The sequence below is a fragment of the Cimex lectularius genome, unplaced genomic scaffold (assembly GCF_000648675.2).
Source record: "Cimex lectularius strain Harlan isolate CLEC.00 unplaced genomic scaffold, Clec_2.1 scaffold249, whole genome shotgun sequence".
NCBI classification, from domain to species: domain Eukaryota; kingdom Metazoa; phylum Arthropoda; class Insecta; order Hemiptera; family Cimicidae; genus Cimex; species Cimex lectularius.
In genome coordinates, this window is record NW_019392808.1 from 1 (window position 1) to 19793 (window position 19793).

At 32.2% G+C, this 19793-nt stretch overlaps 1 protein-coding gene and 2 long non-coding RNA genes across 4 annotated transcripts; all 3 read right to left on the bottom strand.

The window, feature by feature from the left end:
• Positions 1-6: 6 nt before the first annotated feature.
• Positions 7-887, bottom strand: LOC112127354. The gene is made up of 3 exons (XR_002910527.1): positions 810-887; positions 708-751; positions 7-102 (listed from the first exon to the last, which is right to left on the bottom strand). It is a non-coding gene; the product is annotated as an uncharacterized LOC112127354 (long non-coding RNA).
• Positions 888-2249: 1362 nt separating this feature from the next.
• LOC106668975 lies at positions 2250-6461 on the bottom strand. Its single transcript, XM_014398198.2, has 3 exons — positions 3617-6461; positions 2744-2835; positions 2250-2674 (listed from the first exon to the last, which is right to left on the bottom strand). The coding sequence occupies exons 1-3, from the start codon at positions 3651-3653 to the stop codon at positions 2396-2398; spliced, it is 408 nt and encodes a 135-aa protein (XP_014253684.1). The 5' UTR covers positions 3654-6461; the 3' UTR covers positions 2250-2395.
• A 121-nt stretch (positions 6462-6582) lies between these two features.
• LOC106668999 lies at positions 6583-18875 on the bottom strand. 2 transcript variants are annotated; one of them, XR_001340848.2, is made up of 5 exons: positions 18648-18875; positions 15791-16100; positions 15584-15696; positions 7175-15310; positions 6583-7086 (listed from the first exon to the last, which is right to left on the bottom strand). It is a non-coding gene; the product is annotated as an uncharacterized LOC106668999 (long non-coding RNA). The 2 variants fall into 2 exon arrangements; XR_001340847.2 differs by lacking the exon at positions 6583-7086 and having other exon boundaries at positions 12253-15310; positions 18698-18867.
• Positions 18876-19793: the final 918 nt, after the last annotated feature.

A 19793-nucleotide genomic window follows, 5' to 3' on the forward strand; every position in this document is an offset into this window, starting at 1 on the left:
CCTGACTTGTAGGTCTCTGGAACGACTCCAGCACGAACGAATGGAACATCAGCGACAGGGTATTCCAAGCCGGATCCTACTCCTTCCACAACGTGATCACCGCTAAAATTGACAGTTCCATAAATTAAATTTTATATTTTTCTAAGGAATATACATGTATTTGTTAAACAATAAAGAGAAAAATGTAGTTTCATTATGAAAATCAACTGTACTAATTAAAACAAAAGTAAACACCATATTTAACTTTATCCTGATCATAATGTACAAATGAAAATGAAACATATAATTTGACAGTATTATTATTCAATTACTTATTTAGCAAATTATATAATCAATTGTGAATGCTTATGAAAGTATATAAACATATAAACAACTACATATTCATATTATTCTTATTTATTAAATTCACTAGTTTTGTGACCAATTAATATCTTTCAATTAAGGTTTTTAGTTGAGAAAAAAAATCAGTGTAACGAGCGGGATTCGAACCCACGACCTTCGGGACTCGGATCCACTCGGACACTAACTTCCCATCTCAACCACACCTTTTGAATTTTCCCTCCTTTTTGCCATTATTATTGTTTCCATTCCTTGGTATTTTCTTAATTATCCGTATTAAGACAAATTTTAAGCTTTCTGGGCTTTTGTTAAACCGGATTTTAACTGTTACGTACAGTATAAAAAATATACAAGCAAAATATATTCACCTGTATTGCACAGCTACTGCAGCGCCGAAAAGGCAGAAGAATACCTTTAAAATTGAAATGTTAGTGCATTTTCGAAAATGTAAAACTCAGGGTCTGACTTACGATTGGGTTCATTGTCAGTTTCGAGCCAAGAACTGGAACTGACGATTTTTCATCGTTTAGAATCTTTTATACCAAAGGCCTAATGAGTTGAGGCCTGATATCGATGAGTTTTCAACTTCTTTACAAAGAGTTTATCACCTTAGCTTTAACGATATCCAAAATTAGTTTGTAGAAGAGAGGAAAATTCCATTCTGAATGAAAACTTTCCACCCTCCTACAATTTTCAGCCCAGCCAAATTTTTGTTTTGTTTTTCTATATGATTATATAACATTTTCAATTTACTGTCTGTTTTAATTAAGATACAATAAAAAAAAGCTTTATGTTTCGATTTTAAATTACTTAAAAAATGTGGTTTTATGATTTTGCATTAAAAAAAAATTGTGCAATTACTTTTATAATTATATAAAGTAAGTAGAAATTTGTAATAATAGAAACATAAAACGTATAACTGTTCATTGAAAAGTAAATAAATAAATTAAGATTATTTGGTTTATGAAGACTTTCTTTCATTGAAGAGTTTTTTTACATTGCAATATCTGTCTTGATGGATGGATAATTATATTACTTCATTAAAAAAATATGTAATTTTGTCCTTACTACCAACTGGTGCTATACTTATGTAAACTAATTTAAACTAATTCTAATACAGAATTCTTTTAAAGCTGAAGTTTTTTCTTTCAATTTCCCTCTATAAAAATATTTTAATACATGCGATCTATTTATGTCGAATTTTTTGCACAGTATTACTTAATGGTAAATAACCAATATTGCACTATATTTTGTAAATTAGTGGTTCAGTCTTGTGCCAGGATGGGTTGAAGAATTTTTCATCGATCAAAAAAGCATTGAGTTCACTGTGATTGCACTATCTGTAAACGATCTGTAAAAATTTTTTGATTTTGGTAGCATAACCGCGGGCTCAATAAAAAATAAAATACTCTCTTTTTCCTTTTTCTCAATTTCAGTATGGCTATCTTCCTCCCTTCTTTCTTCTTTCTCCCTCCCTCCCTCTTTCTTTCTCTCTCTCTCTCCCTCTCTTTCTCTCTTTCTCTCTCATTCTCTCTCTCTCTCTCTATCTCTCTCTACAAATATATCTATCCATCTATTTATATATCTATCCGCTTCTATTTTTCACACTCTCTTCTTTATTGTGGCGCTCGATTACATGGGATTTCATATTTATTTTATTACTCATATAAAACAGCAAATATCTTAACATATAGCGAGAAAAAACATTTTATACCGACGTACTCTTCATTGTTCTATTGTTTCTTGAAACAATTTTAGTAAATGATAGAAAATAAATTATTACAAAATGTTAGCCTTCATTTGGAACTTCTCCCTCGAATAGGAAAAAAAATCCTGAATTATATAACCTCCATTTTGCATAATTTGATATAATGGGAATCTACTTAATAAAATTAAATACAAATTGGTATTTCTGAGACAGTTTTTATTATTTATTAAGTTGCTATATTTCGTACAAAATGATTAAGCAAAGATTTTTTTTTTTAGGAAAAAGCAGTTAATAAAAAATTAAAGCGAAAAGATACAAAAATTAATGTAAATAGAGAATGTTTAGCCTTCACTCGAGAAATTTCATGCACTTTTCTTCAAGGGGTGAACGCATTTTCAGCACGGAAGATTTATTTTTGAAAAGACGCGCGCAACCCCGGGACACAAGAGCCCTGCAGCCTCGAGGGCAGTTGGCGCAGTTAGAACAATGGCCATCACATGCACTTCTCAGTTCACTCACTCCTCTCAAATCATGCATATCGTACGATTTTTCGAAAGTACGGCAAAATTCGCGGAGCGAGTCATCCATTTCTGAATTGACGGGATCATCGTTCTGGACTTTTAACTTCTGTTGAAAAAAAAAAAAAAAAAATTAAATAAAACTCTTATTTGTTTTATTATTACCACGTGTTATCACCTTATTGCTCGGTATGACCATCTTGTGCATATCACCTGCGTTTTTCGACTGTTTGGAATGTGCCATAGCTGAGACAGTCAGCAGTAAGAAAACTATAAATTTAAACGTGTGATGTTTAGTGACCGTTAGTCAATGATTATTCGGAGATCGTGAGATGCGGTCTGGTGTGACGTAGGGTTTAGAAAAACATTTTCTTTATCGTGCCAACGTTTCGATCTTGTTGAGATCATCTTCAGGGGCTGGGATTTAATGTTTGTAAATCCCAGGCCCTGAAGATGATCTCAATATAGATCGAAACGTTGGCACGATAAAGAAAATATTGTACTAAAACCTACGTCAAACCATACCGCATCTCACGATCTCCGAATAATTATAAATTTAAAAATCAGACATTTTAAAAATCTTGTTCTGCTAACTTACACTGCAAAGGTTTTATATGTCAAAAGTTTTTAAAACTTGATATCTGATTCATTTATAATTGTTAAGCTTTTATGAGCTATCATTGTTGTTTCATGACGTTTTATTATATTTTGTATATACATTCTCCAATTGTTATTAATCGAAAGATTGAAATTGATTTTCAAAAGAAAACAACGGTTATTCTGAAACGATCAGTCAACATAAACACGACATAAATTTAATCATATTATATTTTCATTTTTTCTAAGGATATTTCTGCAAAGAAAAAGTTGTAAAATATTAGAAATTATCATAAGTGAAATAAATAATGCATTCTTCTTCAGCTTAGAATTTTATATCAATGGCATGTTTTGTTTCTTTTTTCTAACGAAGCTATAGTTTTTACCTAAGAACCAAGAACAAAATGATACACGATGAATGTATTTATTAGTTAGATTCGTTTATATGACTAACCTGAGAGGGCGAAGGCGTAAACTGAATAAAGACTCATGTTGTCTGTTCTTTTCTTCAGAAAGGACTGCCAAAAACGGAGTTCCAGCCATCTTTTATACCGTACCAGTGATCAAATTCTAAACATGTAAAAATTATCTTCGCAACAGGAAGCCCGAGAGTACGAACCATAACTATCACCTTGGTGTAATTTTGCAAATGCATTTTTGTGAATAAATTACCTTCTAAAAGCCTTTGACATATCTCTACTCTTCTAGATTTTTTTAATAAAGCAGGATGATCTTATAAGGACTGAGCTAAATATATATTTTATATTAATCATTAATTGTATAATTAATCATTTGTATGTATTTTAATACTTTATCATTAAAAAAATATCGCAGGGGTGTGATAGCAACTGTTTGGGCGCTCATCATTGTAAGGGAAAAGTCCCGGGTTCGAATCCGGTGGCCCAGCATTCGAACCCGACCAACTTACAAATGGGCTTTTTGTTCAAAAACACCGGCACCCCAAGGGTTGATATGATATTGCTTGTGTTTGTGTGGGGGTTGTTTTTAAACATCTGTACAAAATTTTTTGTTGATAGATCATCGATAGACTACCATGATCATAGTAAAAAGTGTAAATGATTTGTTTCGTAATTTGGACTTTTAATGCTTTGTACTAACGGACACAAAGAACGCAATCAGACAAGACTTTGTTTCTTATTTGAAACTACAATATGATCCGGTGGACTGAATATAAACAATATTTTTAGGGTTTAACTTTTGTAGTACTGAAGAGTATTCAGTTGAATAATAGTTGTACTGACCGATCGACGAAGGCTTTTTTTTATAAATGGAACATCGTTCTTATAAAACCCGACAAACACATCCATAAAGCTCTTTCCTACTACTTCTTTTCTTTAAAAAAATATTTAACAAGATTGTTCTCAAACTATCTCTACACTAAACTCCTTCAACCTTCTCCCCGAGATTTCGTCTTCAACATTCCACAACCAAGCAGGTGCTTGGCCGTGTGGACCACATATCGTCGGGGGGGGGACCTTTCTTGATGTTACAAAATTTGATCGCATGTGGCATGAAACTCTCTTGTGCAAATTAAAACCAAGACCTTGTACTAATCCTTCGCGCCTACCTAACAAAACGATTTTGCCGAGTTGGCCAAGATTCGGACTACTCCGAATATTGTCCTCTGGGAGCGGAAGTGCTTCAGGGCAGTATGTCCTTCTTGAACCTCATCTTTACCGCAAATACCTTGACTTCCATTCTCCAAGCGTCCTTTGCCAACAACAGAGCTGTGCTATCCTCTGTCTGACATGCAATCGCATAGGAAGAGCTCCAGGCACACGTGTTGCGAATAGCTGAATGGAGCAAATTCTTGTGCCTTAAGATAGATGGAAACAAATGCACCTATACTACTTTTACCCTCCGAAGCAACTACATCATACAATATTTCTCAATAATACTCCTATCTCACAAACTAACAGTGTACGCTACCATGGGTTCTGTCTCGACTCTCGTCTAGCCTGGATCGGACATATACTAACTAAAAGACAATAATTAAACAGACGCTTCGGACAACTGTACGAATTATTATCAAGAACATCGCACGTATCAACAAAAAACAAACTTACACTTTATAAGACACTACTGAAACCGATTGCTACATACGGATTAAAACTGTGGGGTATCGCTAAACCTTCTAACATTCCAAGAATACAGCTATCTGCCATATCCTAAACTGAATTAAAGCGGAAAAAAGCACAAGAATATGCCTGTTTTTATCAAAACTAGAAGGCGAAGAAAAAAATGAGACGGACTCAGAAGACGAAGATAAATTGGAAGATGATAAAATGGAGTCGAAGAAGATGATTCCCATGAAAAGGGTTAGGTGGAGGGATAGGAAGATAGGAGAACACATAGAAAGATGTGAATAGCAAGTGCCATCTCAGTAGGCAAAAATGGTATTGAAGTTAAAGACGATGAAGAACATAAATGGAAGATCCCCTAGCAACGGATATCATCTGCTACAAAGTACCTTTTCACCAACGTTTCGCCATGTTAAAGATGCTATACCATCATTTTATGGTAATTCTGAATATCATTGCTTCTGAGTCATTCTTACTACTTAGTAAGTTTCTGTCTAAGGATAAATAATGTAGAAACAATTCTTTTGCATGTCAATGATTTTCATTTTTCGTCAATCAAAAATTGAATTCTTGTTTTTATTTTGATCTATTCAGAGATAGTTTAAGAATTTGTATTCATTACTAGAATAAGTCCCCCGCTTATATAATATAAGAAATATCGAGTACTCTGGGGGAGTGAATGTGACTACACATCTATGTTTGTGGTGATGTACCAACGAGAGGTTAGCATTTCTGGATATCGACGTGACACAAATTTAAGGCAGAAACCAGATCGAGGCGCTCAAATGGCTGCAGTTTAAAACAAAAGATGCGCTACCTTAGCTGTTTGTCGGCCCATAAACTTTCAACTTTATTATTATAAGAATATTCCAGATCATTGGATGAAGAAAGTCGATATTTCAACCTCTGAAAACCTCAAAAGAAGTTTTTTCATCTTCTTATTAAGTGTTTATTTGAATTTTCTTGGTTTTGGCATGTCAGGGTTGATTTCTAAGGAGCACATAAAAAAAAAATAAATAAATAAAAAAAGAGTACTGTATCTTAAGATTGTTTATTAATGAAATTTTTACGAAATTATATCAGATAACATATTTTGTTTCTGAGTTTTTTCAAGAATGCTCTAAATATTATCTGTGGTGATTAGTGACCGTTATCGATGATTATTCAGAAATCGTGATATGCGGTCTGGCGTGATGTAGGTTTCAGAAAAACATTTTCTTTATCGTGCCAACGTTTCGATCTTTATTGAGATCATCTTCAGGGCCTGGGATTTACAAACGTTGTTTCCATTTAACAAATACATTTAGGATGTGGAAAAGTGAATTTATACAATGCAAAAAAAATTTTTTTATATTCAATCAAAGTATTTCTAAATAATATTTTAATTGTGCGTTAGTTACAAGATAGTTCAGATCTTTGTTATTTGAATCAATTATTTGTAAATGCAATAATGTCTCAAGCAAAACTTTTATGTAGTTTTTATATTGTTTATGATCTTCTTATGAATTTTCTGTATATTATTACTCATTAAGATTAATGTTGTTTTCTTCTGCGATTTTCAGGCCAGTGGAAAAAATCACACTTTTACTAAAAATACTTATCATCGTTCTTGTAGAACTTCGTTAAAATTTCTTCATGATAACAACAAATTGAAATTCCTTTAACCGCCTGTCTTGAAGCATCTCGCACTTGAATCCTAAACAGACCGATAGCTTTGTCTTGCAGAAAATCCACCCAGTAAAGCTCATCAATCTTTCAGACAGCTTAGGCCGATGTGATACGAAGGCGTTGTGCAGATACAACCCGTTTCCTGAACACAGGCCTGGAAGATAATTTGAAAATATGGTCATAATTCATTACGGGCGGGTGTAATTACTACCTGAGCGTTTAAAGCTTATCTCTTGACGTACAAGATACAACCGGTGGCATTTTGTGTTAACGTTTTTTCATTGTCGCCCCGATGCACGCCCATAAGAGTTGGTAAGTCATTTTTGTGCCGTTCAAAACTGAATTTCAAAGAAACAAATGTACTTATTTGTGTGGTTCTATCGACTCTCTGTTTAAGTCGTTAACTTCACTCAAAAAATATTGTATATCTCCTCGAAAATCTGCATTGTAAATTTAAAAAAAAAATGTAAAAAGTAGGTTGTCGTGTATCTTTGTACCACATTGGCCTGAGCGATGTCCATGTTTTATGAGCTTTACTAGGCGAATTTGGTATTAATTATGTAAGAAATATTATATGTTAAATGGAAAAATGCCTTTGAATGATAAAATTCCTTGTAGAGCAGAAATCTATTGGTTCTAAGGGCCAATTCTGTACACCTTTCAAAATGCCTGAAACGAATACGATTTTAAAGCCGTAAATATATAATTATTCCTCATGGTTGTTATCTGGGAGCTGGGGACTTGAGACCTTTGTACCAATACAAATTAGCATTAATTGTCAGGTAATGTGATTATGCTTCTTAAGTAAGAAAGATGCAGTTTTAGCGTATGTAAGAATAAAAGGACGGGTGATGTCTCTCATTGCTGATCGGTATTATTTTCTGCTGTTGCAGGATTCTAAATGTATATATCGTTTCTCTTCGGCCTTTTCCAATAAGGAGTTTTTCAGTAAAGCAGAATTTCCAATACTTTCCTTCTCGTAAAAGAGGATTTTGTATCAGACGCGGGTAAGCCATGCCAAGAGAATGCAATGGCCAGGTGAGCTGTTTTCATGGGCGTAATCATGAAAATGATTTTTTGAATAATTGTATAACCACAAATATGCATAATCATTAAGAAGGATGTTCAGTCTAGCCTAGGCACTAAGTATTATTAAAGAGATTTTGCATAACGTTTCCACTATTTCAAGGTCTCCTTTATATTTAACGACTCTCAAATAACGTTGACGCTATTTCAAGATTTTTTGACAGTTAACGCTGTTTTCTATGGAGTTTGTATTAGTTCAGGGTCTTATCTTATCTGTAAAATGGCACAGTTCGCGAATGTTATTCTCTTGATTGATGACGGCAGTTTGGCAAATGATGAGGACCTGATTGTTGTAGCTCTAACGTACATGTAAGCATTAATTACGGGCGGTTTGGGGCAAATGAAATTGAGGACAAAATCTGTCAAAACTCTTAGAAAAAGCTTTTAGCTTAGCTTAGCAATTTTAGTGAAAACTAAAATATTACAGTCTGTTAACGATGTATATATGTTGATCTTCTCCACCTTTACCTAGTTTTTGTTGAGCTTTGATCCACCAGATTAGTAATCCATGTTACTTTGTGTCTTATTACTGTTGTAGGTATCCAATGGGCCATTTTTGGTTTTCGTCTCCAAGATTTGCCTAAGGTTCTTCTTGTGGTAATTAGCGATATTTTACCTTTTGTTATGGTATGCTACAGAAAGGAGTTCCAGGTTAACTTTTTATCACATTATTCCTAGACATTTAACCTCATTTTTTAATGGCAGCATTTCATCACAGAAGGGTTGCACTGAACTTGTCCACCTTTTGTAATTTGTACATTTGTCATTTACAGCATATATGTATGTACAATACACTCTATTCTACATGTTATAAATCTCGTCCTTTATTTGTATTCCTTTCGTACATGCTACACTAATTGGTGTTTACGCCCAGGTGATGGAAGATAGTAGGAAGTATGTATGTGCTCCCTAGGCACTCCAGCCTTCTGGCTTATTGTACCTTGAAGTATTAGACCATTGACTGTCACTGCTACATTTTCATTCACAAGATTGTTTTTATATGCTAGGTTGTTTCCATTGAGCTGTTGCTTTGCATTCAAAGATTATATGGGTGGCTGTTTCTTCCTCCTCATTACATAATCTGCAAATGAGTTCATCATTATATATGTCCATGTTATGTAGATGTTTCACTTCATTGAGTCTAGCCCTCTCAGATTATAGCAGTGAGCTTGCCAGTCTTCGGGAGAGTTGTTTTAGCATATGTCTAGCATTATTGTCTAGTGCCACTAGTTTATCCACTTCACCCATTGTTTTATTTGGATCTATTAAGTGATGGAGGATTCTGTATTTGTTTTTGTTATAATTTTTGTTTTCACCAATCTATACCGGCGTTTCAGCGTTGTTGCCAAATAAAAAAAAAAAAAAAATTAAAAAAAAAATGAAAGGAAGAAAGAATAACTTACCCTTCTAGCTCTGGGTAGGCATGTATTGAGTTGGATTTCAAGTTCAAATCCAACTGCTCCTACTGTTGCTTCACCACGGTGTGCGGGGGGAGGGGTAGTTTGGAAAGAGAAAATTTGGAATAGTAGAGAAAGAAAGCACAAAAGGTAGATAGAAACACATGAGAGAATAGGGCACAAGACTACCTACATAAGATAACCGAAAACAACTGTGAATCTGATTCGAGCCTGGGTCCGGGCGAAATAAAAAAATTAAAACAAACATGGTTTCAACAAGTTCACATGAAATCCATAAGGTCCCAAAAGATACCAGCGGCATCTCAGGATTTTAATACCACCACCATTTTTTGTTTTAAAAATAAAAACACTCAAACAATGAGAAGAAAAAGAAACAAATTCACCCACATTAAATATTAAGGGACAATACACTACCCAACACCAAGACATAAAACAGCCAAGAATATAATTATATACGTTAATGCAAACCAAATTAAGCAAATGAAAAATTTATGGATTTTTAATAAAAAAAATATTCAGATGGTTTGAAAGACAATTCACCCAAACACCAGAAAATTGTTTAGTGATAGAATAAATTGTCAATTAAAGTTTAATCTAGCACTAAATTGTTTTCTAGTGTTTTGTTGAATTTTCTTTTAAACCATCATAATTAAGCATTTTTTAATAAAACTCACGAACTTCTGAAATCCTTTAATCTAGTTAACATTAAAATAAATATGTTGTAATGCATATAATGATAAGTTATGTAAGTTTGGAATGAACTTATCTTTGTTTTCTGTTTTATAGAGTTAATCAATTTAGCCTGTGAATAGCTAAATTGTATGATCATTATTATTAATTACATTTGTTACTTTATCCTTCCTTAATTGTCGATTTTCTATTCTTCATTCTTCCTCATTTATTCACTTTATTTTCAAAGTTCGCCTTGGTAAGAATTAAAAAAAGTCAATAAAAAAAACACTGAATTTGACTTAGGTTATTATTTTATTTGTTACATCTACTGCTATTAAAGTTAAAGAATATTCAATTCATGGTTCATAATTTGTAACTTTATGATATATAATGCTTATTCAAAAATTTAATCTCTACTCATTAAGTATTTCGAAAGACAAATTTTGTAAATCTTGACTGCTATATTATGTTCCTTAATCAAAAACAAATTACTTCTAATCAGTAAGTAATGTTATATTACATATTAAAATATTTAGGTAAAACATTAAAACCAAATATGAATTATAAAAAAAAGTATTTAGAGATCTATAAAATATACCAACTTTTGGGATCTAATATTTAAATTTTAGAACGTATAAGTAGTAAAAAATTTAAATTTACAAAAATCTTTATACACAAAATTGGCTGTTTTCTTACACAACTTTTTTTCTTCATATGTTCTTCTCTCTTCTTCAATCCATCTTCTTTCTTCTTGTTCATTTTCATTGTGCAAAAAAATCTTCATCTTCAAAAATCATCATCTTGATATTTGTTGTTCCTACTACTTTATATATAAATATGATTGCACAGTCCAGTGACCTCATTAATATAATAAAATGACAAATTCATTACATTGACTTAGTGTTATCATATTAAACAAATTACATCTACTTCTATTAAAGCTATTGAATATAACAAATTTATAACTGAAATTCTACTTTTTTCATTCAACCATGTAAAATTTAATGCTACCAGAAATTATCTTTAATCTTCTTTTATATGAACTGATATTAATAAGTTAATTAAGTTTTTAAATTTCATGATTATAAATGTTAACACCAACACTGAAATTTATCTATAATTATAATTCAATCTTTTATATGCACTGATATTTCTTGTTTAAAACTGCATGCACCAACACTGAAATTTACCTCTATTCGATAAGTATTTTGACTATTACTCATACTACAATTTTGAAATGACATTTAATAACTTTATAATCAAATAAAACAAAAGATTAGAAATGAAACACTGAAAACTATAAGTCACAACAATTATTTTTCACAAAATGTTTTTCCATCAAAAAACGTTACTCCACTCAATAATAATATAAAGAGTAAATTTTTTACATTATTTTTTATTTAATGCACAATAATGATAAAATGCAATAGACTTAAAGTTACACTTAATAAGCATCCAATTTTGCAGATAAAAAATGAAATTATGATGGAAAACGATTATTTTCAGCATTTCAAAATCACATAAAATAAATACATTTTATTAAAATTGAATAACCATGAGTTTAGTGGTGGTCGTTCTGCTCTTCAAAAGTTTCAGGATGCCTGACAGGGCTGTGATAACCATGCCCATAACCATATGGGTAGAGCAAACCGTAGTGCTGATGGTACGGGAATATGTACTGTGGCACCTGTATGATGACTGGCTTAGGGGAAGGGGGAGGGGGTGGAAGCAGGACATGAGGCTTTAAACCATATCCAAAACTGCTAGCGTAACTTCCAAAGGAGCTCGCATAACTGCCAAAAGTGCTCGTGTAGCTCCCGAAACCCCCATAGCTGTGTGTGAAAGATTCGCCCATCGAGTGGCCCAGCACTTGTGGGCTAGGCGCAAGTACTGAGGGTGCTTTTCTCACTTCATCATCCCTTACTGAAAGTAAAACAAATCAATTTATTAAATATGCCTGAAATAAAACTTGTACCCTTTGTTATTGCTGCTTCTTGGGGGACGTATGTTTAAATTGGATAAAGGCTAGCTTTAACGCGTATTTATAATATTCATCGCATGGAATTGTATGTTTTAGAATAATACAAAGTAGTAATAATAATAGATAACAAGATATAACTCACTTTCAATACAGCTTTTTACGTTTATTAATAAAAATTACTAGCAACAACATATTTTTCTCTCAAACCTTCTGCTGTGAAGAGTCCTACAAGCATCTGTTGTAAGTCATGCCTTGGACTTCAGTACCTAGCATGGAAGAAAATACAAAATAAGTGTACAGTTTGGTGTCACATCGCTGATTGGCAGCCTATTTTATTTTAATTTTAAGAAATGGCGAGTTATCAAGATAGACCCCCAATGAGCATTAAGTGTGACACCCAATGAAAACCCAATTTGTATTTTTCCTCTTCAAATGCCAAGTTTTCACACACTTTCCACCAGGGTTGATAAAACATCATTATCCCAAACAGCTTATATTGGGTTTTTCCTCAACCATAAGAGCTGAGATTTAACCAACTTGGTAGGTTTAAAAATAAACAGCAGTAGTAATTCTTTGTTTAATATCCATGCTAATTTTAATTAATATTTGAACAATATTAAAAAAACTTAGCCATGTTAGCATATGAGTGAGTTTTGATAAAATTCATGGCCTTTGATTTTTACTTTCCTATACTTTATTGTAAAACTAAGTTTTTCCAAAAGTAATTTTTCATGAAGAAACTTCTGGTACTGTAAATTAAATAAGCTGCCACATTAAGCTGACATGGTGATCAGTTTTTCCTTTATTGTAGTGCTCTATTTTTTCACACATGTTGAAAATCCTTTTTATTCTTTAAAAAAAATAAATAAATAAATGAGACCAGAACCTCCAAAATTCACCAGTTTTGGTAACTGGTTAAAAAGGAATATAATTTGTGTTGATGGTTAATGTAGCTTTTAACAAAAAATCAATTACATGGTAAATTAAAATTACTGAGTTCTGAAGAAAAATTTCAACATCTCCAAAATGAATAGGTAAATTTTGAAGTTTCTGATATATATATATATATATATATATATATTTATTTATTTATTTTTTTTTTTTAGAGAGAGAGAATAAAAGACTCAAAATCTATGAAAAAATAGGGCATTATATTTGGGAAAAGTTATTCCACCAAGTCGGCTTAATGAGCCAGCTTATTAAAAATTTAATAGCGCCAACTGATTCTACATGAATCATTACTTTTGGAACCATACAATAAAATGTAAAAATAAAAGGCTATGACTGTTATAAAAATTCACAGCATATATATGGCAAGTTCAAAAATACTGAAAAACGATTTGTCAGATGTGCATGGATGGAAAACAATTACTAAAGAAGGTAAATATATACTTTCATTAACCAGTCAAATGTTATGTTAGAGAGGAAAATAATTCGCTTTTGTAATACAACTTCTAAAATTGATAGCATCCTATTTGATTAACACACATTATTTTGTTAATGCTTCGTACAACCCAATTATTTTTGTATAATTTCCAAAACCCAATGTTTCCATCATGCAAGATTTCCCACAATCTCGACCGAAAACCAAGCAATGCCAATTATTAATGTTTTTCTGATCATATGGTACAACATGCCTTTTTTCAGACCTTCACACCAACAATATTTGTAAACAGAATTGACAGATGGTGCTACCCACTAGACGTTTTCCCGCTAAACCGTCTGACATGAAAACCACATTGATTTTGAAATTAATTAATGGCGAGTTATCAAGTTTGGCTTCCAGCCCGACGGTTGGCTCAGTTCACATCAAGTACAAACCCAAAGTGTCAACCCAATTGATTGTTTTCTTGGTGTAAGACTGTCAATAGACAATGTCATAACATTAAAACACAGTAAAACATTAAGGGCCAACATAACTTGTCCAACATGAAAAAATCATGAGAAACTTCTATATCAGAAATCTTTTGAGAATTTCTTTTTATACAATAATTAACATCAACAAAACAAAGGCATTAAGATCAATTAGGAAACTCGTATGTAATCAGTGCACATTTTTCTACTTTCAAAATTAGGGGGAAAAACAGTTGACACAATTTTATGCTTACATATAGACCAAATTACCAGTATATATCGTTTGATAATACCAATTATTAAAGTTGTCTTCCACTTCAGCATACTCCAATCCTCACTGCGATCTATCTGAAACTTTCCTTGTCCTCACAAACTAATTTATACATTGGTTAAAAAAAAAAAAAACCTTGCTTTAATTATATCACATGAAAATATTTTGCTACTTTGAAGCGATGTACGATCATTGCATTCTCAGACTACTCAATGCTTTGTAGGAACATAGTAATTACCAGTATTTTTTTAATTACACTTTACTTAATACATTAACTACCAAGGTGCTCTAAAGGAACAAACTTTTTTTATTAATAAGCATAGGTTAAGAGTTTTCAGGTAAAATTAGTTTGTAAAGCCAAAGCTCAAGCCTGAATAAAGAAAAGAATAATTAAGGAGAAAAATATATGCAATAATGGAAATATTGAAGAGACTTTGCATTGCATTTTTTACTATCACACTTGTCAATAATGCTCTTACACATATCTGAACATTCTCCCAAATGCCACAATTTGTTTTTTCAAGATGCTAAGTGTATAAATTACTAAGTGCAAGCAATAACAAGTTCTTAAGTGTTAGTAATAGAGTAGTTTTCAGACAACCATTTTGCAATATATACCATACCAAGATCCAGATTATTCATCGCTTATAGTTATTATAGGGGACATATATAATATTATCAAAAGCTTGACAAAGGAACTTTGTTTGTTTTTTCTAGTTTGCCTCATCGATGAGTGTCCTTTAACTCGTGTAACATTCATGATTTTGAAAGGAGGGGCATTCCAAGGAGACTTGTGTTATTCCAGAACATCAAAGTGTGCGTTCACTATTTACGGTGTACTAGTACCAAAAGTGTTAATATAAAATTACAACATAAAAGGCTGATCGCCTTTTTTGATATATCAAATATGCCTGTTAATGATGGAAAAACCATTTTTTCCCAATTAAAAAGGAAACTTTTGAATATCGCATTTCCAAGTGATTTACAGATCGACTTCCCCAATGCTCAAATACCTCTACCGGTGAGTTCTTTACAGGCTGGTTCGATCCTCACAGCACAATCATTGATACCACTTCATCTTGCCATACTGGAAAACCTGATCAAAAGTTAAATGTGTGATTTCCACTTGTTTTAAACAATCTTTATTTTTTAATCTACACAATTATTTTCATAGAACATCTTTCCTGTTCGCGATTGAAATTCTGAAATGCGTTTCCACAAGCAGTATGAGAAAAGCGAACAAGGAAGTTGCCAGCAGTAGAATCATTATTATAAACTAAAAAATAATAAGTTGATAATGCTTTATGTTAAAAGGAAGTAACTTTAATAGGAAAAATTACAAAAACAAGAAAAACTATTGTTTTTGTACCTTTTTCCTGGAATGGGTTCCCAGTGATAAATTAGACCTTGACAAGCGGTTGGAAGTTCATCTAGGGACTACGGATCATGTCCGTGGCATTTTCCATTTCTCATTATTTCGCTCTGAAACGATATTTTAAAAAACACTCGTGAATTTTTAGAACGACGGGTAAGTTCAAGACTTGTCGATTCTAATAACGACTTTAAGGTTACTTACATTGGGCCTCGTGCTTAACCGGACTTCTGGGTTTTCCGCTTTCTCCACGGTCCTGAACATTGCAGTTGTACAACGATGGCTGCGAAAACTGAGGACGACAGCTCCCAGGTAAATGCATGTTGTTGCATGCAATAAGCATAAACCAACCTTGGGGAATGACAGAAGGACGGCCGCATGTCTGTTGTCTGCACTTTGCAACACTAGTGCCAGTTGCTAGCGGTTGAGACGGTGGACGTTTTTGCAACTATCTACGGCCAGCAACAGGGGCGCCCACGCAGCTCGCGAGGTTGAATACTCGATCCACAGCAATCTGAAATACACAGATCAACATACATATACATACACAATACATCACACTTAAATTTTAATGTATTTAGGTTTATTTCATATTTTTCATACAAAAAAATGCTCAAAAATGAATAGAGATATTTATAATTTATTCTTATTTTAATAATTTTAATTAAATTAACCGATATATTCTTGCTAGCTGGATAAAACAAACTAGAAAATACAAACAAAAAACAAACACACGTTAATCCTCATTTTTAATAGCGGATTTATTTAAGAATAGTAAACATGAAGATTACTCATTTTGTAAACAAACAATTCATCACCAATTTAATCCAGTTGCATTTTCGCATGGATTATAATCCGTTTGCCGAAGGTCGTTGTTATAGAAAAATAATAATAAAAGAGAAAACAATAAAATAAAGATAAATAGAACAACGGGAGGTTTTAATATCATTCGCCTTATCCAAGAACACACACACACACAAATATGTTAAAAATACTTATAATAAAAAATATATTTGTTTGGATCGGGGATGTGGTCCAATGAATATTCTTGTGTTGAAAATACGCCAAGTTTTCGGTGTTTTATTTCACCTTCCTCAGGGCTCTACAACGGATATAACTATTATCACAGACAAAATCATAACGAATTACAAACGATTATCACACACAAAACCAGACTGTATTTTACAAACTGCTATCACAGGCAAAATTAGAACGTATTTTACAAACTATTATCAGAGACAAAATCAGAACCTATCTACAAACTATTATCACAGACAGAACAGACAGAATCAGAACGTATTAAACTATTATCAGGCAAAATGGGAACGTATTTTCAGACTATTATCACAGACAAAATCAGAACGTATTTTACAAATATTATCACAGGCAAAATCAGAACGTATTTTCAGATTATTATCACAGGCAAAATCAGAACGTATTTTCAGATTATTATCACAGGCAAAATCAGACTGTATTTCACAAACTATTATCACAGACAAAATCAGAACCTATCTACAAACTATTATCACAGACAAAATCATAACGAATTACAAACGATTATCACACACAAAACCAGAATGTATTTTACAAACTGTTATCACAGACTAAACAGAACGTATTTTACAAACTATTATCACAGACAGAACAGACAGAATCAGAACGTATTACAAACTATTATCAGGCAAAATGGGAACGTATTTTCAGACTATTATCACAGACAAGATCAGAACTTATTACAAACTTTCATCACAGACAAAATCAGAACCTATTTACAAACTATTATCACAGACAAAATCAGAACTTATTACAAACTTTTACCACAGACAAAATCATAACGTATTACAAACTTTTATCTCAGACCAAATCAGAACTATTTACAAACTATTATCACAGTCAAAATAAGAACGTATCTTTGCAATAAGTGCCATTTATTTATTTGTTTATTAAAACATTGTACTTAGTGACAAAAAGAAAGAAAAAATTCTATATATGTTGATAAAAGAAAACAAATTTAAACGCTGACAGAGAATCTGTAAGTTGTAAAAACAAGTTGATTTTTAAATTTTCTTACACAGATGAGCAATTATAAAATGTTATATATGTAGTAAACAATTTTATGACCTAGTATAATAAAACAAATATTGGGTTTTTTGAATTGTTTCGTTATCGATAAATTTTGATATCTTTTACTATAATGTTGATTGCAAATTGATAAAAAGTTTGTGATAATATATCCACATAGTTCACAATCAGATAATCCGATAACGATTTCATAAAAATCGGAAAAAAATTATAGGGGTCAAAAAATCGATAAATTTAAATTCAAATAAAAATATATATTTAGGGGTCTCAAGAGGTGCTAAAACAAAATTTCGCATTAGTTTTACGACAAAAAATTTTATGACCTAGTATAATAAAATATTGGGTTTTTGAATTGTTTGGTTATCGATAAATTTTGATATCTTTTACTATATGTTGATTGCAAACTAAGTAAAAAGTTTGTGATGATATATTCACATAGTTCATTTGAGAAAGTGGAACGGCGAAATAAAAATATTAAAAAAGTGCCTATTCGCAAGAAGTGGCGGATACGCGTCGATATTTTGGAGTGTAGAATCATCAAAAAAGTTTGGTTCAAATCCTTAATACCAACCTAGTCCTCTCCTTGTAAGTTAGCATTCAACGGTTTTTCACTAAATAAATTTCCTTTTTTTTAATTACAAAAATTCTGATGGAGTCGAATTGACCCCGAAACGAAAAATAAAAGTAGTTGACAAATAAATTTTTTTAGCACTGCCTAAAAATCAAAATGATTCATGCAGGAAACAAAACAAATAGTGTTCATTAAAAACGAAACCCATCGATACAAATCAAATAATAATGATTTTTAATAATAAGATTCCCGTGTTCTTTTATAACCTCCAACCTAGAATCGTTACTTAAATACTTAGTTACTTGAAAACCTAGTTACTTAACTACCAAATACATTATCAAATAAACCCACATGCGATGTGGATCAAACACGAATGGACAAATTTTTAATGAAATTTTGAAGGTGTACCAGATTTCTCCAACACCAGCGTATGTCAGCATTCCAGAATGTCTACTCACATTTTCCCTTCTTTTTCTTAGTTTCTTCATTCGACACAGCTAAAACCAAACCTACTTATTTATTAATTCACTTATTTATCGATTTTTTTAAAGTCGGAAATTATCACTATGCGCGTCTTTTAGACTTCTCACTTGAAAAACGTTGATTTGGCAATGCAGAGCGTCGAACCGGAAAGTCTTTCTAGTTCGTATTCGCACCACAGCCAACATTATAGACAGCTTGGAACATCAAGGATTATTGATTGTTGCTAGAATGTAGCTCAACTCAATTATCGCAATACATTCTCGATGAATCAGAACTCTTTTTTCGGCGAGATTGATTTCTGTATCGAAATCGAATAACAACGCAGTTTAAAAGTTTAAACCATCATGTGCCTCACCAGCCGGTTAAAAAAATTTTTGATTCTCTAATTCGGCTAGAATTAACCCCAAACATTGAGATAGAAGTAAGCTTATTTTTTGAGTGGGAAAAATGAGGAATTCAAGGGAAATAATCCTCGGGGAGAGATTCAGTAGTCGTGGCGGCCATGGAAGAGCAATAAAAAGTTTATGTATTGAACGGGCCAGGATTCCGACGCATGTGAAGTTTGTTGGACCCAAGTCGTTAAAATCACCTAGGCAGAGTAGCGGGGGAATCGCCGTTGCTATCTTTGTCAAAACATACAAAATGATTAAATGTATAAAATAAACTACAAACAATTAGTGAACGATTATTTTTGAGGTGTAAAAGGTTTAAGACAAACTTATTTTTTTAATCCTTCCTTGGTGTAAAATGTATGAAATAATCTAATAACTTTTAAACTTTGGAGATAAAAACAAGCAAAAATAAATTTTCCAGTAACCTACTAACATTTATCACTGAAACTTACACAATAGTTTTAGAAATTTGCTCGAAGGGTAATTAATTCGTTTTTTTTTTATCATTTTGACGTTGTTGGTACAGTTAATCTGATTTGTTACTGCATAACGAAATGTAGAAAATTTAACTATTCATAACATATACCTACGAAAAAATATCACATTTTGGTTTTGTGACACCACACAACACACATTGAAAAATTTGCTGAATATACAGAGATTTATCCCATTAATAAAT